The 18,275-nt window shown below is 45.3% G+C and overlaps 1 protein-coding gene across 4 annotated transcripts; it reads right to left on the minus strand.

The window, feature by feature from the left end:
- Positions 1 to 291: 291 nt before the first annotated feature.
- On the minus strand, positions 292 to 17,440 carry Il1rn (interleukin 1 receptor antagonist). 4 transcript variants are annotated; one of them, XM_076569313.1, is made up of 5 exons: positions 17,310 to 17,440; positions 5,980 to 6,031; positions 4,236 to 4,324; positions 2,934 to 3,046; positions 292 to 1,748 (listed from the first exon to the last, which is right to left on the minus strand). In XM_076569313.1, the coding sequence occupies exons 1-5, from the start codon at positions 17,317 to 17,319 to the stop codon at positions 1,533 to 1,535; spliced, it is 480 nt and encodes a 159-aa protein (XP_076425428.1). In that variant the 5' UTR covers positions 17,320 to 17,440; the 3' UTR covers positions 292 to 1,532. The 4 variants fall into 4 exon arrangements, with proteins under 4 accessions (XP_076425428.1, XP_015855052.1, XP_006981138.1 ...); XM_015999566.3 differs by lacking the exon at positions 17,310 to 17,440 and adding an exon at positions 6,367 to 6,486; XM_006981076.4 differs by lacking the exon at positions 17,310 to 17,440 and adding an exon at positions 6,183 to 6,333.
- Positions 17,441 to 18,275: the final 835 nt, after the last annotated feature.

Genomic DNA, 18,275 nt, shown 5'->3' on the forward strand with positions numbered 1-18,275 from the left:
CTTTGCCATTGTGGAGTATGGAGTTGGGTGCCGATCTGATACTTGCATCTTTATTCATCCATGACAGGCATTTGGGTTGTTTTCATTTGGTCACTTGGGGGTTCATGGTGGACAACAACAGTCTATAGCTTATTATAGTCAAGGGTGTTTGGCACCCCGTTACCCAGGAAGTGAGAATCAATGAGGAAGAAGGCTTTCAGAGAGGCGACAACTGTTCTGTAGCCATAGAATTAAAAAGATCCCCTGGCCTCCCCATTTCCCCAGCACCACATGGTCACAACCAACAAAGTAGACATTTTCAGTGTTTTATTGTAAAATACAGCTAAAGTCACAAAGAGGAGTAAGAAACTTTCTACCCAGTGTGTATAACACATATTTACTGAGTGTCCGCCAAGAGCCAAAGCGGTGCTCAGCTCTGTAGGGACCCAACACACACACACACACACACACACACACACACACACACACACACACACGATGCTCCCTGATCTTCGGAGCTCACAGTCTGGTAGATGAAACAGACAGGGTCATAGCTACTTCCACACAAATTTCAAGGTTGGAAGTGCTAAAATGGTTAAGAAACAATCAGTGGATTCATTCACCACAGCAGGAAGGGCCTGAGATACATTTGCACAGCGACAACGGGGAACTTCTGCAGGCAGCTGTGGAAAGACTGGAGTGGAGGTGGTGTTTGGTTTGGACAGAGGGATTCGGATTATTGGAAATATCAGAAAAAATGAAAACAAAAAAGGATTATGGGGATAATATAGTCTACTGAATTTTAAATTTTTGCTTTAGGGCACCACACAAAGAAGGAAAAGAGGAAAACTTACTATCTATTTCTCCGTGCATACGGTCATTTCACAAATGTAAGAACATCTAATCCCTAGCCCCTCTCAGAAAGGACATCACCTCCACAAGAACTGTCCCCCACATGGAATAAGGCTGGCCTAATAAAATAATTATGAGATCCTTATTTTCTGTTTTCTAAATCCTTAAAACCTTCCCCGTGAGATAGAGGCATAGTTCGGTGGTAGGGTATGTACTTAGCATACGTGAGGCCCTGGTGGGTTTCATTCCAAGCACCCAAAACCAAAATGAATAAAAAGCTTCTTCACAGACAAGTACAGGTTTATAAAACAAGGTAAGGGAGCCACTTGAGGTGTGTTGCCAAGTGGCTCGATTGATCTGGGCCGTGGATATGTTGGACAATGGAAGAAAAGGAGAGTGTGGGAAGCAGAGGCGCCCAGGCAAGCAAGTGGTCTAGGATTCACCCAGAGGGCAGAGGCAACGAGAAAGGGTTTGAGCAAGGGCCTGCCATGATCCAGTTTGAAAGATCATTCTGGAAGCATCATGGGGATTGGGTCAGCCAAGAGGCTGAAGGCAGAAATCTGTCATGAGGGTTCTTCTCCCTCCTTCTACTGTATATCCGGGAAAGATTGATCTTCAGACTCTAACGATGGCCAGAGTGAGGAGGCAGTTGGTGGAGTCACTGATGGCCTGGGAGTGGGGAAGGATAGATCTGGGCAGTACTATTGGTCCTCCTGGAAGTAGAATTTTGTGACTGTGAGGGGCTCTTCGGGTCTGTTGGTGAGGCTGACGGGCCGGTCAGCCTCTAGTGCTGTGCAGAGGAACCAGCCTGGACAGGCGGCTGACTCAAAGCTGGTGGTGGGACCTTTCTCTGAGCGGATGAAGGTGAAGCGTTTGTCTTCTTCCTTGGTCTTGCTCAGATCGGTGATGTTAATGTTCTGGAAGGCAAGAAATAATCCTGTGATTTCTGGGGGCCCAGAAAGTCCTGGTTGTCTATCTCTATACCTTTCATCAGGCTGTCACCCTCTGATGACAGACAAATGGTCCTTAGAGACCTGGCCAAAGAACACAGGCTCCAGATTTCTTAAGATCACACACATAGAGGAAATTGTCTTGTCATCTCTTGTATTGAAAATCATGCTGCTGTGGCCATGGTAAAGTAAGTCTAGCAAATACGTGGCCCCATCAACAGGGACTAAGGCCAGAGAGGCAGTGATCCCTTAGGCTCTGATTCTTTCAAGGCAAGAGGGCTGTAAAGAAGGGGTAGAGGGTCTCAAAGCCCATAGGATGTGTTATATGGGATACCCTGGCCATCCTTATTATATTTAGGATAGTCACTCCTCTAAACCCCAAACCCCCAAAAGGTGGTCCTGTCCATTGATGAGGGTTAGTGACAAACTCAAGGTTGTGGCTCCTTGCAGTTAGGTTAAAAGTTTGTCCAGCTAGCCCTCGAGATAATGTTTGAACAGCCTATTACTATTAGGTAGGTCAAGAAGTGACACAGTTCTGTGTGGGATGCCCGCTAGGAGCATAGATAATGATTGGAAGCACATGGTCTTGAGTGTGGATCTTGCTAGAAGAAGGTAGGTCCAAGTGGGTTAGGAGGCCCAGCACAAAACCCATGGGTGGTTCAGATGCTGTGATAGTATCATAGAGGTGGTCCTCCATGAAAAATGTCTACTCCTAGAGTTTATATCCTTGAGTTGTGCCTTTTACAATGAGTCCATATCAACCATGTCACAGGCTTTTGCCAATAGACTCGTGCAAGTCCAAGTTTAAGTAGCACTTTCACATTGAAGCCCATCTTTCAGGAATCCTCTCTTTTTCAGGCTGGCTTCCATGCTACGAGGAAGCTCAGGGTATCTACTGAATGCTAAGTAACAGAAAGGATGGTTTAGAGGATGAGAAAGCACCTTGGACACCCAACAACAACCGAGAACATTGTGGAAATCACTTCAGGAGTGACCCCCAAATATCTCTGGGGGTGATAAGTGACTCCCTTACTCTCTGAGGAACCAACCACCTCCCTCATCCATGCACACCCACAGGGTCACGGGAACTGCCTGTGGGTGTCATAAGCCATTGAGTTTTATAATGGTTTGACAGCTAACCCAGATTCTTACCTCTAGCTGGAGCTTGATTTCATCTCCAGACTTGACACAAGACAGGCATATCTTGCCCCCGTGGATCCCCAAGAATACATTGTGAAGGTCAGTAGTCACCATGTCTATCTTTTCTGGAGAAGAGCAGAGGGTGGAGTTAGAAAGAGAGAAGAGGAGGCAGGGGTGAGGAAGAGCTTGTGGGTATTTCCTTGTCTCCTCTTAACTACAATTTTAAGGTCAGAAGGTCAGGAAGGCTCTATCTTTCTAGTCTGCATCCATACAAGAGATCCAACCAAACACTACCTAGTTATCCCTAAGGACCAGCCTCCTAGATTCTGTCCATACTGTCCCAACCTTCCTTTACTTTCTCCAGGAAACTTGTCCTCCTGATCAACAGACATGCTGTTAATAGACAGGGACACAAGGCTCACAAGGCTGGTGAGCAGGCTCCAGGAAACCTGTCCTCCTGATCAACAGACATGCTGTTAATAGACAGGGACACAAGGCTCACAAGGCTGGTGAGCAGGCTCCAGGAAACCTGTCCTCCTGATCAACAGACATGCTGTTAATAGACAGGGACACAAGGCTCACAAGGCTGGTGAGCAGGCTCCCGGAAGCCTGTGGACTTGCAGTCCACCTTTCCCACCCGCTACTGGGTAGCAGTAGAAAACCCAGCCTCTCTCTACGTGAGCATGTTCGTGGAAGAATTACTAGGTTACTAGATAGACAGGAAAAACCAGTCTTATAACTGCTGAGTAAGATAGGAAAGCAGAGAACAGGCTTGGGGAATACCGAGGAGATATGGGTAATGCCTCTCTATCTCAGAGAGGCGGGAACTTTAAACTCCAGTGCTAAAGCGAAATCAAATTCTGTCAGCTCACTGCCCTCATTTTTCTAAAAGAAAAAATCCGGAAGAATCTGTGAGTGATGCTCCTCCAAGCTCAACTAGTTTTGTCCCAAGTATAGACGGGTGCGTGCTGAAGGTGGTATCCACAATAAAACATATTCTTCAGCCATGTACACGGTGTATTAGCCTAGGGTGAGGCTAGGGTTTGAATAACAGGAACACGGATGGTCTACCAGCACAGGACTAAGGAAGTCAGCTGTGACTCCTGGCCGCTGTTCCCCCAGCTGTGTCCCCAGTGCATTGGGACTCAGGCTCTACATTTTTTCACTCTTGAGGCCACTCCCATACATGCCCTCTGGTGGTCATGTCTCTCATTTCAAGCTCAACAGAAATGAGGATGTCCCACCTACAGCCCGAGGAGCAGGGCAAAGTCACTCCACGCCCACATTACACTAGCTTCCCTGTTATCCACTCACCTTCTAATCTGGTATTTGGTCCTTGTAAGTAGCCGGCAATGAGTTGGTTGTTCCTCAGATAGAAGGTCTTCTGGTTAATATCCCAGATTCTGAAAAGCAAATCGGCCTAGCTGTCATAGGCAGTACAGCACTGTGTCATCTAATTTACATCTAGACCTGCTGGAAGTATGGTCCTCAGTGAGTTCATAGTACAGATGAGAAGATTTCAAGCCAATACTGCATAAGAGATGGGTCCATCTCTCACAGCTGGTGAACAGAAAACCTCTTCTTCTTCTTGCTCCTCACCCCAGAATCCCAGCACAGACACCTGCTGCTTCAGCAGAATTTTCTATAGAGTATCACCATCTGATAGAATCTCAGGCAATGCAAACACATCCTATATTCACCCTACTCAATGGGGGAGCTGCCAGCTACATGACTTTCTTCTGTTTTCATGCATTTATGTGTAAATTTAAATGGCCACATGAAACTGGTGGCTACATCATAGTATTCCGAGTTCAGGGGTTAGACTACATTGCAGCCAAGCTACTCTGAGTCTCAGGCCTGGAAGTCTGTAACTAGAACTTTTACTTGTCATGCCAATAACCTGCTCTGACTCTAGCAGGGACAGCTGTTCCAGGGAACAAGTTAGCTTCCTCTCTAGTTCACCCAGTGGCCTGCTGGTCGCTCCCTGTCTTCTTGGTGAAGGGCTCCCCAGCTGTGAGACAGGCAGCTGTGAGATGTGATAATAGTGCCCTGGTGATATGACCTTGAATCTGTGCGTTATTTCTTTACCTGTCAGGGGAGCTGACAGGACTCCTTGGGGAGCTTGGGGCAGCCCAGGAGCTCAGGGCAGGGCGGATGACAAACCAAATCCCCTTCATGGGGAGGAGTATTTGGGTCTTTGCTCCTCCCATGAGCTTCAACAGCCTTGCTAAAAGGGTTCTGGGGGCCCTCCGAGGGGCTGCTAAGGGGGTGGAGGGGGGAACCTCATGAAGCAGACCATTCCTGGATCTGTAGGACAGACTTGCCTTGGGATGGATGCACACACTCCCAGCCAGACTCAGCCTCCAGCTGTGGTTCCAAAGCAGACAGGGTAAAGGGGAAGTGACTCAATACAGACTTCATTCTCAGGAAGGATCAAGGACAGATTGTATGCACCAACAATCTCTTTATTTATTTATTTTTTAAATTAAAATAAAGGCCTGCTGTTTTTACTATAAGGTTGATGATATCTCCCAAGGCTCTTTATCCAATTTTAAAACTCAAGTCACTTTTTTGGACACTGTACAGTTCTCAGAGCACATGTCTCAGAACATGGTTACAGTATCACGCATGTATTTAATGTGCCCTGTAAGGCACAGAAGGGATTATTATTAAACCTGTATCATGTCACAGATAAGGAAACTGGGGACTCTGAAGAGAGTTATTTTCCAAGTCAACACAGACAAAGGGTATAGCCTGTCGGTCTGAGCCTTGAGTCTTGCTGCAGCATTCCTCTTTGCTAGATCCCAAAGCTAGCATCATTCCTGGGGGCCTTCTGTTCTGTCACTGAACACCTCAGTGTCTGGGAGAATGAGCACAGTTGACTGCCCTGTTGTCCATGCATGGAACATTTTTCAAAACATAAGCCTTAGAGACTAATCGTGTAGCAAGCTATTCTTGAATCAAGGATATATATCCTTTTCCATCCCATCCCTCAGATCCAGTGTCCTGGACAGATGGCATATGTCCCTATGCAACCCCATGTCTTCGGAGGACTTACCTGAAGGCTTGCATCTTGCAGGGTCTTCTCCCAGAAGGGCGGCAGGCTGCCTCTGAATGGAACAGAAGGAAGAGAAGGAGAGAGATTAGGTGACTGTACCGTCTCCTGCAGATTTCCATCCTGAGGCCGCAGCAAGGCAGCGAAGACTAGAGACTGCCATTTCAGGCTCAGGGTGGTTGCTTATAAAGAAAGTAGTCATTCACCGGCCCGCGCTGCTGTCGTTCCGTCCCACTGTCAGAAGCGGAAAAACCCTCATATTTCCAAAAAGAGAAACCCTCGCTGTTGTCACTTTCAACCCTGCTGGGTGTCGCAATAGTGTGTTGTAACTGATCTCCTCCCCCTTTACCCTTGCAATTTCCCCAAAATTGAGCTCTCTATTTCCCCTACATGGTGTTCCTGGGAAGGAGAACGAGATGAAAACCAGATTCTCTCATTTGCATGACAGGTATTCTGAGCCTGCTGGCTGATTTTTCCCTCCCACAAAACAGATGCGAGCAGAAATGTCACCTTTTCATCGGAAGGCAAGTGATAGGGTCTGGTGGACAAAGGGCAGTCTCACGTCATTGTGACTGTGTTCTTTGGAGAAGGGACAGTTGGCCAGACTCTGCATAAACATTATGTCCAGAACCAGATGGTAAATATTTGGTGTTTTGTGGACCATCCAGGCTCAACACAATACTCAGCTCAGCTGCCATGGTGCAGAGGCACCCACAAGTAATTTGTAAGCCGTAAAACTCAAGTCTGCTCTAACATACTGTATTTACAGACCATGGCTGTTCTGTATGTTCTCTAGAGCTGACCCCTGCTCTAGAGAAATGAGTCCCTCCCAAGGGGTGCAGCCATTTTCCCCAATCCCACATCTGGAAACTTGGAGCCTTTCAGAGGTGATTTCATTCCCAAGTCTTGGAAAAGTAGATGAAGCATATGGACAGCAAGAGGTCCAGACTCCTTCTCTGCCACTTGTCACTGCTGTCCATGTGACCCTGAAAAAGTCACTTCACTTATTTATATCTCTGCCTCTTCATTCTCAGAATGAGGAGGACTGCATCTTCCTTGAAGGTAGAAAGAAAGAAGGAAGTTAAGTCTTGGTCCCAAGTGGACGTTAATAAACATTAACTTCCTTTCATGCAATTTTCTAGACAGCTGGGGAAAGGTGAGGACCTTCCTATTTTATGTTATGAAAGGTGAAGCGAGTCCCTGTGTGTTCCCTGAGGGAGGCTGCTATTGCAGGAATGCAGCTATAGCATCTTCAGAACTGGACTGGAGCATAGTGTTCGCCTTATCTCAGCCTCCCACAAAGAGACTCAGATTAGTAGAGGGAAGGGTCATAGAGCTTGTTAATGGCAAGATACCAAAAACCCAGTTCTTGAGACCAGGTCATCCTACCTCACCCATTGATCTTGATGCATTTGACCTTCTTTTCTTTCTTTCTTTCTTTCTTCCTTTCTTTCTTTCTTTCTTTCTTTCTTTCTTTCTTTCTTTCTTTCTTTCTTTCTTTCTTTCTTTCTTTTTTTTTTTTTTTTGGCTTTTTGAGACAGGGTTTCTCTGGGTAGCCCTGGCTATCCTAGACCAGGCTGGTCTCGGATAAACATCTGGAACTCAGAGATCCATGTGCCTCTGTCTCCAGAGTGCTGGGATTAAAGGTGTGTGCTATCAATGCTTGGTAGCATTTGACCTTATTTTCAACCTAAGAAAGCAGAGTGTGTCCAAAGGGAGAGCTAAATCCTTTCATGGAGAGGCTACAGAACATACATCAAGTCTTTAAAGAGCTCTTCTTTTCCAACAAATAGAACATTTCTGCTACTATAACCCTGGATGATAGTTTTGAGAGTCAAAATGGCAAGTACACATCCTTCTTGAGTTCTTGTAGAGAGATACTATCTACCCATGAGGGCCAAAGGGATGTTCTGTTTGCTCATTTCTTTGTTCATTTTGAAAATCTTCCGTGAAGCTGGTTGAAGGAGGGGGGTGGGTAAGAACTTGTCTAATTATTTACAACTTTCAGAAATTGCTGAATTAATTAAGCCTTGAAGTTTCTGGAAAGTTTATTAGTCACCAGGTGCATAACATTGTCATCACACCTGCTGAAAGTAGCTGGTACCCAATTACCATACGCCCCTCATGCTTGTCTTATGTTACTTCTGAAGCTGCCCCAGACCCTTTTATTATTTATTTGTACAAATGCTACATCTTGAATATTAATAAAATTCACATTAAAACTCAGAAGCAGGCAATAGGTTGATGGTTGACAGAAGCAGGAGATGGATGGCAGGGAATGCATAGGGGTGAAATACGCTGATAGTGCCGGGCGGTGGTGGCACACGCCTTTAATCCCAGCACTCTGGAGGCAGAGGCAGGAGGATCTCTGTGAGTTTGAGGCCAGCCTGGTCTACAGAGCGAGATCCAGGACAGGCACCAAAACTACACAGAGAAAACCAGTCTTAAAAAAAAAAAAGAAGAAATCTGCTGATCGAGTGCCTCAGTTGCAAAGCAGGATTCCTAAGAGAGTAGAGATGGCTTTGTTCTACAGTCATGGGAGGATAGTCTGCCTGGCCTTGGGCAAACAGTTTCAGGAAGGAGTGACTGCCATAGTGACACGTAGACCACTATAGCTGGAACTATTTCCTCATTCCCAAGCTCCTCACCCCATTCCTGTACACAGTGGCAGCTCCTTTTCCTCCTGGTAGACCCCTCAGTTCCTGAGGGAGAGAGGCTGCCCCTGTGCTAATAAACACAGTAGCATCGGTGGAAGGTCAGGCGCCTCTGTCCCGTCTGTCTCTACGCCTGCCTCAGAACTCTAACATCTGCCAAGCCGATGAGATGACTGAGTTCTGGATATCTGGGGGCCACACGATAATAACAGTGGTACTGGCTACAGGTGGAAACTTGCTGAGAGTGGTTGCTAAGCAGCCTCACTCCTTCTTCCCTTTAAAAGGAAAGGAGAGGAGAAGGAAAATAAGAGGGACAGGAGAGAGGGAGGGAAGAGAAAGGGAGGAGAAAGGAGAAAGAAAATGGTAACCAGGGCAGGAGGTAAATACGTTAATTAGCCAGACTCTGGTGACGATTTTGTAATATAGATCAAGATATTGAGCTTATGCCTTACATGTATTCGACTTTTTATTAACTATGCATTCATAGGAAAACAAAAATAACACAAGAGACACAATTTAACAAAAAAAGTAACAGTTCCCAAAATGTTATGTGCTTGAAGTGAGACACAAATGTTTGAACACCACTGTCCTGTAAATGACTCTATTTACAAATGCTGTGGTTTCTATGTGTACTATACAAGAATGTCATTAATACTATACAAGAATGTCATTAAGCTATAAATGTCTTGTCAGTTTCTTGCGATGCAATTTTCTATAATATGTTCTTTTTTCATTTCATTTTGAGGCTTTTACAGATCTTTTTTTTCTTTTTTCTTTTCTTTTTTTTTTTTTTTTTGCTTTTGGCAGATACTAATATAGCAACCAATGAAAAATTGGGGACTTCTTAATGAAAAAAAAATGTCCAAAAGAGCCAGTCTTTAGCAAACTGGTGAAGCTTTGTTAAATTGTCAAATCAGTATTATTTTAAACATCCTTGAAAACTGAGAAAGAGAAGTGATTTGCCAAGGTGAATGGAGGAGCCCCGTACAAGCCTTTGCCCTCAGACAGTGGTCCAAGCAAAATCCCACTCACATCACAGCTGCTGGGTAAATGTTTCTCTGCCCTCAGCCTAAATTCAAACAGAAATAGATTATGTCTAGAGGTCTGCAACATTAGGCTCCCAGACCTCTGTGATCTGTGCCTTCTTCCCTGGACCACCCCATCTCCACCGAAGGCCTGCAGCACATCCTTTGCAAGTGTGCAGGGAAGGAGTCTGTGGGTGGACCCCGAGTCTCAATCCTCTCACATCCTTCTGAGCTGTGCTACCTCGGACAAGGTACAAGGACTCTCTAGATCTCAGTTTCATTATCCATTAACTAATTTTAATAACGGAAGCCGCATCATGGATCGCTATGAGAATTAAATAAGACTCTCACGTGATGTACTTGACCCTGCCCCTGGCTTGTGGGGATTACTCAAACAGCAGTGATTGCACACATTTCTCTACCTCAGGTAAAATGGAAGAGATGAGTCACAGCACCTACCATCCCTGCAACTCTGTCCCACATGGGCAAGCATGTGCAGGCCCTCCGCTCCCTGTTCCTGAGCCACGCTCCGTTCCTTCCGTGCTGAAGTTCCTGGATTTCCCGTGGTGATCCTAAGCACATCTCCCCACTAGATGGGGAAGAAGAGGAAGGAAAAGGTCCCTTTTCTTTCCTCACCTCCTGGCCTCAATTCCACTCAATTTTTTCTTATGGTGTTATTGCTGGTGTTCATGGCAATTCTGCTCACCATCTATCTCTGCCTAGCCTGGTTCTCAGTTCTGGGAACTCAGCCCACACTCTAATTCCTGAACAAGCTTAAGGATGGCAACACACACAGAACCCAGTGACTTTCCTCTGACCTCCGACTCTAGCCTTCAATGTGCTGATCCTTGTGCTTCTAGACATGGGTGACAAGAGCTTCTTCAAAGGGCTCTATTGAGGCAAGGAAATCGAAAATCCAAGCTACTGACATGTGGGGAGTGGCAATAGGCAGTAACAGGCCACTTTAAGGACACAGTGGGGTATAAACAAAAGTGTTCTCCCACATGGGCCAGGGGCCTTAAGAAGCCTTTGCATCAGGTTGCAATGACAGACCACCTCCACACTTGTCTTACGTTGAATCATGTAATGTTTTAAACAGCACTGACCACACAGGAAGTCTCTGATAACTCTTGACAATTTCCCAATTTCAATTGATGATATCTTTGAGTTCTAGAACTTCCACCTGATTCCCTTTTTCTTTTTGTAGAGTTTGTAGCTCTCTATCAAAAATTTTAATCTTGTCTTCCAAATATTTGGAACATTATACCTGGGCCTATGTATTTGTGTGCGTGTGCGTGCATGTGTAGGGCAGAGGTGGATGTTGGGTGTCCTCCATCACTCTTCACTTTAGTGTTTTTGAGGCATGGTCTCTCACTGAACAGATTCAGGTATACAAATGAGCTCCAGAGACCTTCCTGCCTTCACCTATCCGGTGCTGCTATTACAAGCTCACAAGGTGACGCCCAGTTTTAACATGGATAGTGGGCATCTGAACTCAGTTCCTCATGCTGTGCAGCAAGCATTTTTACCAACTGAGTCATCTTCTCATCCCTGCATGGGCCTTTTAAAGGCTGCTCCTGATAACTCCATTATTTGAATCCCTCCTAGGTCTCCTCCTAGGATTATATATAATGGTTTGTTTAAGTGCCCCCAGAATGGTGCTGATGAGATATGGTAGACCCCGTACAGGCGAGGGATGCTTAGGTCACTGGAGGCATACTCTGGAGGGGAATTTCTCTGCTGTTTTCTTGTTCTTTACTTCCTGGCTGAGGAGGTGAGTACTCTGTGGTATTGACATCTGGTATACCCACAAAAAAACCAAAGCAACAAGCCCACCCACTCTTGGACTAGAGGCTCCAAAACTGTGAACCAACTAAATCCCTTCTCTCAATAAGTTAATTATAGGAAGTATTTTATTATATGAACACAAAGCTGATAGCATGTCTGGTTTCTTCATACTTATGCAGGGATACTGGATATTTTTAAACTTCAGAGATTTTTTTTTAAGCCTGTGTATGCTGTTATCCTCATCCCGAGATGAGTCATTTTGTTCCTGTTGGGCAATTGGGTCAGAGCACTGAAGTCCCAGGTAACATTTATCTAAATAAGACCTGGGCTCATTTGTGAGTGGGTTTGGGTACTTGAGAGGGCCTTTCCACTTTTGGCTCACTTCTAACTCTCCAGGAGTATAACCCAGACTGCACAGAGTTTATCAGGACCCTTTTCCTAAGCAGAACACAATGGATAAATTTTAATCAGTTTGTTCCGAGCTCTTCCAAACCAAGGCCCATGAATCCTCAAAACCTCAGCTTAGGGATAGGTTCGCCAGAGATTTAACCCAGGGCCTCTCACATGCTAAAGGCATGCTTCACTACTGAGCTATACTCCCAGGGAATCTGCAGACTTTGAAGCTTGTAGATGCCCCATGGGAAAAGAGACCCAAAGCTAGCTTCTACCTCCCCAGACCCTAGTGGTTCCTTATAATCTTGGCCATTCTGTCATAGATTCAAAAAGATCTTGTAAAAATACATATCATGTGCCTTTTCCTTCTCTTCTCATTGCTGTGATTAAACACCCGAGTAAAGCAACTGGAAGAGGGAGGGGCTTGTTTTGACTCACGGTCTGAGTGTACGTCATGGTGGAGAAGGCATGGTGGAGAAGGCACTGTGGAAGGCATGGGAGGCAGTAGTCACTTCCATCTGTAGTTAGGAAGCAGGGGACAGTGACTGCTAGTATTCAGCTCATTGTTTCCCTTGTATTCAGTCCAGGGCCCAGCATAGGCTGATGATGGCCACAGATGGTGTTGTGGTTTGAAAGAAAATGGTCCCCAAAGGGAGTGGTACTATTAGGAGGTGTGGCCTTGTTGGAGGAAGTGTGTCACTGTGGGGGTGGGCTTTGAGGTCTCTTTTGCTCAAGCTTCCCTCAGTGTGACTGCTGGTTGACTTCCTGTTGCCTGCAAGACGTAGCACTCTCAGCTCCAGCACCACATCTGCCTGCCTGCTACCATGCTCCCCGTCATGATGATAACGGACTGAACCTCTGAAACTGTAAGTGAGCAGCCTCAATTAAATGTTTTCTTTTTCTTTTTCTTTTTTTCTTTTTTCTTTTTTCTTTTTTTTTGGTTTTTCGAGACAGATTTTCTCTGTGTAGCTCTGCGCCTTTCCTGGAACTCCCTCTGTAGTCCAGGCTGGCCTTGAACTAACAGAGATCCACCTGCTTCTGCCTCCCAAGCGAAATGTTTTCTTTATAAGAGTTGCCATAGTCATGGTGTCTCTTCCCAGCAATAGAAACCCTAACTAACACAGATGGTAAATCTTCTTGCCTCAACTAATTCAATATACAAACTCTCATACAGACATACCCAGAGGTTTGTCTTCTAGGTGATTCTATATCTTACCAAATTGACAATATAAGCACTCACACTCACCATATTTAGGGGTAGAGTCAGAAGAAGTAATGGAAAAGCTGGATGGGGGCCAGAACAAGAAAGGCTGTTAATGCTACCCCAAGGATTGTGGATCTATCTCAGAGAAAATCACATCGGAGAGCATTGTCAGGCTTGTTTTATTCAGATAGTCCTGGGGTCAGAAGATAGATTACACTTGAAGTGGGGAGACTAAAGCAGAAGGATGCTGTGTTGAACCACTCTATCTCTCCATGGAAATTTCATTTATAGCATTTCCCAATTGCTGTGGCTTAAATCCTCCCACCAAGGATGACTTAAAGCCGCCAACACTCTGTCAGTGAATGAGAAGCCAGCAACCGGGTGTTGCCAGCTCGTGTGTGTACCACAGAGGCCAGAGTGTTGGATTGCCTTTCCTTCTTTCCAGGGGGAAACCATTTCCATTTGTTCCAATACCAAACTCCTTCTCTAAGCCCCAAACGGTTCACATGCTGGTCTCACATCACCTGCATCCTGACTGACAAATCCACCTTACCAAAGCTTTAATGAATCCTGATGTGAGCATTAGCTCTGCCTGTTGGAGCTGCTCTTGTGTAACTCAGGCCCTATTTGGGAGACGCATGCATTTGGCTTTGGGTGAACAAGTGTCCACCCTGAATTGAAACAGCATCCTCTCATAGCCGCTAGTCTATGAATGGCTGAGCCTTAGCGTATACACCACACAGTAGTGGTGGTATTATTCTAACTTTGCTACTTTTTTTTTTTTTTACTAAAATAATGGCTCAAAGTTGTTCTTTCCAAGTCATGTATAAATATGCTATTATTGAGAAGAAGTAGGAACAAACAGACAAACAAACACAACACCTCACGATATAGACTGATGTTTTCTCTGTCTATCTGCTCCTGGCTACCCCTGTCAGGTATCCAAGTGCATCTTAATAATACCCTAAAGTTTGTTGGAAGCTCCCTTGGGCAGCACGTCAGGCTTGGAGACAGCTGTTCTGGCCATCTCTACCCAAGCTTCAGCATTCTAGCTTTCTAAGTCAGGGTGATCACATTTTTCTTTCTCGTTAGTAAAGGTCATTCAGGGCATAAACCAATCATGGTAGAGAAGTGCTTTGCAAAAGGCTTACTCTCTTCCCAGATCCAAATAGGAAGCCTCCCTTGAATCCCTTTTGAGGTCAAGTCTTCCCAGATAGCTTTTAGTTCCCGGATATGTGGGTGTAATATGGATTGGCTCTGAAAGTCATCCTTTCTATAATTATCAAGTTTTCAGAGGTACATGTTTACTCTTTGAAGATTAACTTCACAGGGCAAGAGATGATGGATATGGACAGGAATTGGGAGAGAGGGCATAATTTTGCTATCATCTGCTAGGCCCCAGTCCCTGTTACTGCATTTGCTACTTTTATGTCGCAGTGGTAAAGCACCATAGCCTGAAGGAACTTATGGGGAACAAAGAGTTTATTTGGGCTATGGTTCCAGGGGAGATAGCAGTCCATCATGTAAGGGACGCATGGAGGCTGGAGCAGGCTCACATCTTCAACCACAGACACAAAGCAGAAATGAACTGGAAGCAGAGTGAGGCTTTAAACTCTCCTGCCCACAGCAACGTTCTTCCTCCAGCAAGGCTGCACATCCTACACTTCTCCAAACAGCACCACCGACCAGAGATCCAATGTTCAAATGCCCAAGCCAAATGTAGGGATCATTTCTCATTCAAACCATCACAAACATACTCTGCCATTGAGTGATCCCTATCTTGTACCACACTCTTCATGCCAGTCCATGCCAGGTAGACACCATAGGACCACTTTCATGATGGGAATGTGCCCAGATACCTTGTAGAGCAAAACTCAAGGTTCAGAAAGACTGTATCTGCTCTAGACACAGTCTGAGGCAAGATTTAAACTCTGTCTTTTCAACCATTCCTGTACTATGGTCTTGCTAAGGAGGCCACAGATGCATTGCAAGGTTAATACAAGCAAGAACTCTACTTATTATTAAGATGTTATTTTTGGCTCTAACTCATACCCTAGGGAGTAACTAGTTAGTCCATAATTGCTTGAAGATATGGGAAAACATTTGGGAAGTGAGGAAAAAGTGATTCCAACCTTTGTATAGGCTGTACTGAAAGCCATTTTTACCTGTCTGTGGACTAGGACGACAAATTGCCTTGGATTGCCAGAGACTGTTTTAGCTTTATTACTGAATATTCTGTATCTCAGGGAACTCCTCAGTCCCTTGCTCGCTCTAAATTTCAAGCCCTTAAAATGAACTTGTACCTTTGGTGGGTGGTGCCACCAATTGCAAACACAATTGACTTAATGACTGTCCCTAGCCAATTTAGCTTTTCTTGTTGGCAGAGCCGTGGTCCATTTAGATAGATGATAGGTAGTTTAGATGACAGCTAGACAGACAAATTCATAGATGATGAACAAGACAGACAGACTAATAGATAACTCGAAAGTACACAAAATCCAAAAATGAGTTTCTCACCCAGGGAGAGACCATAGCAAATTAAAAAAAAATCACATCCACCATTGACTTATTTCAAGTTAAGCCATTCATCTTAAGATGATGTTGACATTTAGCATTTTAAAATTATTTTCAAATGCAGGTGCTAAACAAGACTGATCCTTTCCATCATCACCATTGTTTCCTCTTCCTCTTTATCCCTTTTTTTCTTTAGAAGATCATCTGGGCTGTGGGGCAGGAGGAGGGAAGATAGGGGGATCTGTGGTTGGTATGTATAATGAAACAAACAAACAAACAAACAAACAAACAAACAAAACATCATCTGTGAGATAAGTAGTGAGACTCCATGGACAGAGAGGAAAGGAAGGCCCAGAGAGGCCCATGGCACATCCTTGTTCCTGTCTTCATTCTCCCATCCCCCATCAAACCACACATTTAACTTCCCAGGTCTTAGAGCCATGTTCTCTGCTCAGTCACAGTTGGAACCTCCCATCTCCTTGGCTTTTGATGGCGTTTCTGATTCCTTCTCTCAGGGATGCTGGTGTCCGTTTTGGGCTTGCTTCCACTGATTCCTGAATTCAACCCAATTCATGCTCACCAGCATGGAATACCTATGTGTTTACCGGCTCTAAATATTTTGGAATAAACTTTTTTTAAAATAAGATTCTGTTTGGTTCCGAAAATGACTCCAGCATTCTACTTCACAACATTTGAAAACTATGTAAGAGTGAAGTCCAACGTTGTCATACTTTCCACAAGAGAAAAGGCACCCACTGGGGCAAAGGAGAGGCTGTGCTTTTTTCCACAAAGCACTTCCCTTCTGTGATCTCACCCAGCCACTGTCCCTATAGCACCGTGCAGTGGTTTAGAGATAGACTCATCTACAGTCAACACCAGCTTCTCCCCTAATACTGGCTGTATGGCCTTGGGCAAATTACTTAATCTTTCTCCATCTATTTCCTCTTCTGAAAATGTGGATGCTAAGGTCCTTCCTCATATGGCATTGTGAGTATTAAATGCATAAGCCACCTGAGAGCTTTGCAAAGTGCTTGGCCTGGAGCAAGCACCGTGGAAGTGTCCATGTACCTCCAAGGGCTTGCCAGCTTTTTCTTAACATCAAGAGTAGAGAGACACCCCCTTCCCTGATAAATGGGATGTCAGCAAGAGCTAAACTCATATTAAAAACTGAAACTTCAGACCGACAATCCTAAGATTTATTCTCACCAAATATGTTCTGAGTAGAGATGGCAACCTATATTTTGTTTGCTTGTTTTTGTTGTTACATTTACCCAGAGCACCACAGATAATATCTGGCTTTTCCTTAAGAAATATTCACCACTAGTGTGTGGCTGAGCCTATATTCCCTATGACAAGCATCTCTTGGAGTTGCCTGGTGTCAATCTTTTAATTCTCTGCAGTCTCCACCCTTCCACATCACTCTTTAAGCCTTGTGGACCAAGGCTGCTTTCTATCAATAGTTCTCATTAAGCACACACTTCTTTCCTCCATCTTAAGAAGCCATGTCATCCATTTCCTGTTTCTATAAACCGTGGAGAGTGGCCAACACCTCTAGTGACTTTTCTCATAACGGACACACCCCCTCTGCCTCAGCATACCTAGGTAGTTTCCTGGGATGCTGTGGCCTTCCATCAGCCAGGTCTTCCAGATAGACTAGGGCTCCATGCACGTGGCATCCAGCATTGGGTCAACACTAGTGGTAGGTAGTTCCTCCCTTATTTTTCAAACAGACAAACACAACTTCAAAGAGCTTACCTGAAGCCATGAGAGAGCTTAATAGGACCCAAGGTCTTCCACTGTCTTCCAGCGTCTCACTCCAGAAAGAGGTACTGCCTATAAAGGAGCACCCAGGCAGCACCTATGACACAGACCCTCCCAGGATGGAACCACCCCTCCTTCCCAGCTACCTAAGCAGAATAAGAGGGGGAGCTGGCCCCTCCCATACACCCACACTGGGCCAGTCAGCCTCAGGAGGTGGGTCGCTGATGACTGATGCCAAGCCAGGCCCAGCTTCCAGAGGGGTGACTCAGGCTAGCAGAAGCCAAACTGGTTCTTATCTGCGTCAAACTGGAGGTCACGTGTGGGAAATGAGTTGAGTTTATGAGGTGGGCCCTTTGTCTCACCCCCGAACCCAACTGTTAGCAGACCATGTGTGCATAAATTTATTCAAAACACATCTTGACTTAGTCTTGCCTGTGGGGTGGTCTCACAAGCACTGGCAGCTAGCCAAACAAGGTGTTCTACTAGAAGAAAAGCGGGGGTGGAATGAGTAAAGAAGCTAATTTTTTATGGGGAGTAAGGGCTACAGGAGAAATCTAGAGCATGAGGTGCCTTTGAGAGACACAGGCAGATATCTTAGAAAAAGGGATCAGGAAGGCCTCTCTGAGAAAGGTGGCATTTGAGCTGGGGAATGGAGAAAAATATAATCATAGGAAACAACAAGGAAGAGGACTTGGGCCGGCATTTGTGTGAATTGAGCACTGTGCAGACCACCAGGTGTGGTCACAGCATTCCTTAGGGTGTTCACCCCGTTTTCCACCTATGCCTGCGTTTCACAGCTGGACCATTGCCAAGACTCTCTCCAGAAGGCCCGATGTGTTCCCTCAACTTTCTCTGGAAGTTCCCAAGTCTCCTAGCCCTGTTCCTCCTGTGTGATTCAGAACCAACCTGTTCTGGCTTCGTGCCTCTGTGCCCTCCCACCAGGAAGCAGACAACTTGTGT

The sequence above is a fragment of the Peromyscus maniculatus genome, chromosome 4 (assembly GCF_049852395.1).
Source record: "Peromyscus maniculatus bairdii isolate BWxNUB_F1_BW_parent chromosome 4, HU_Pman_BW_mat_3.1, whole genome shotgun sequence".
NCBI classification, from domain to species: domain Eukaryota; kingdom Metazoa; phylum Chordata; class Mammalia; order Rodentia; family Cricetidae; genus Peromyscus; species Peromyscus maniculatus.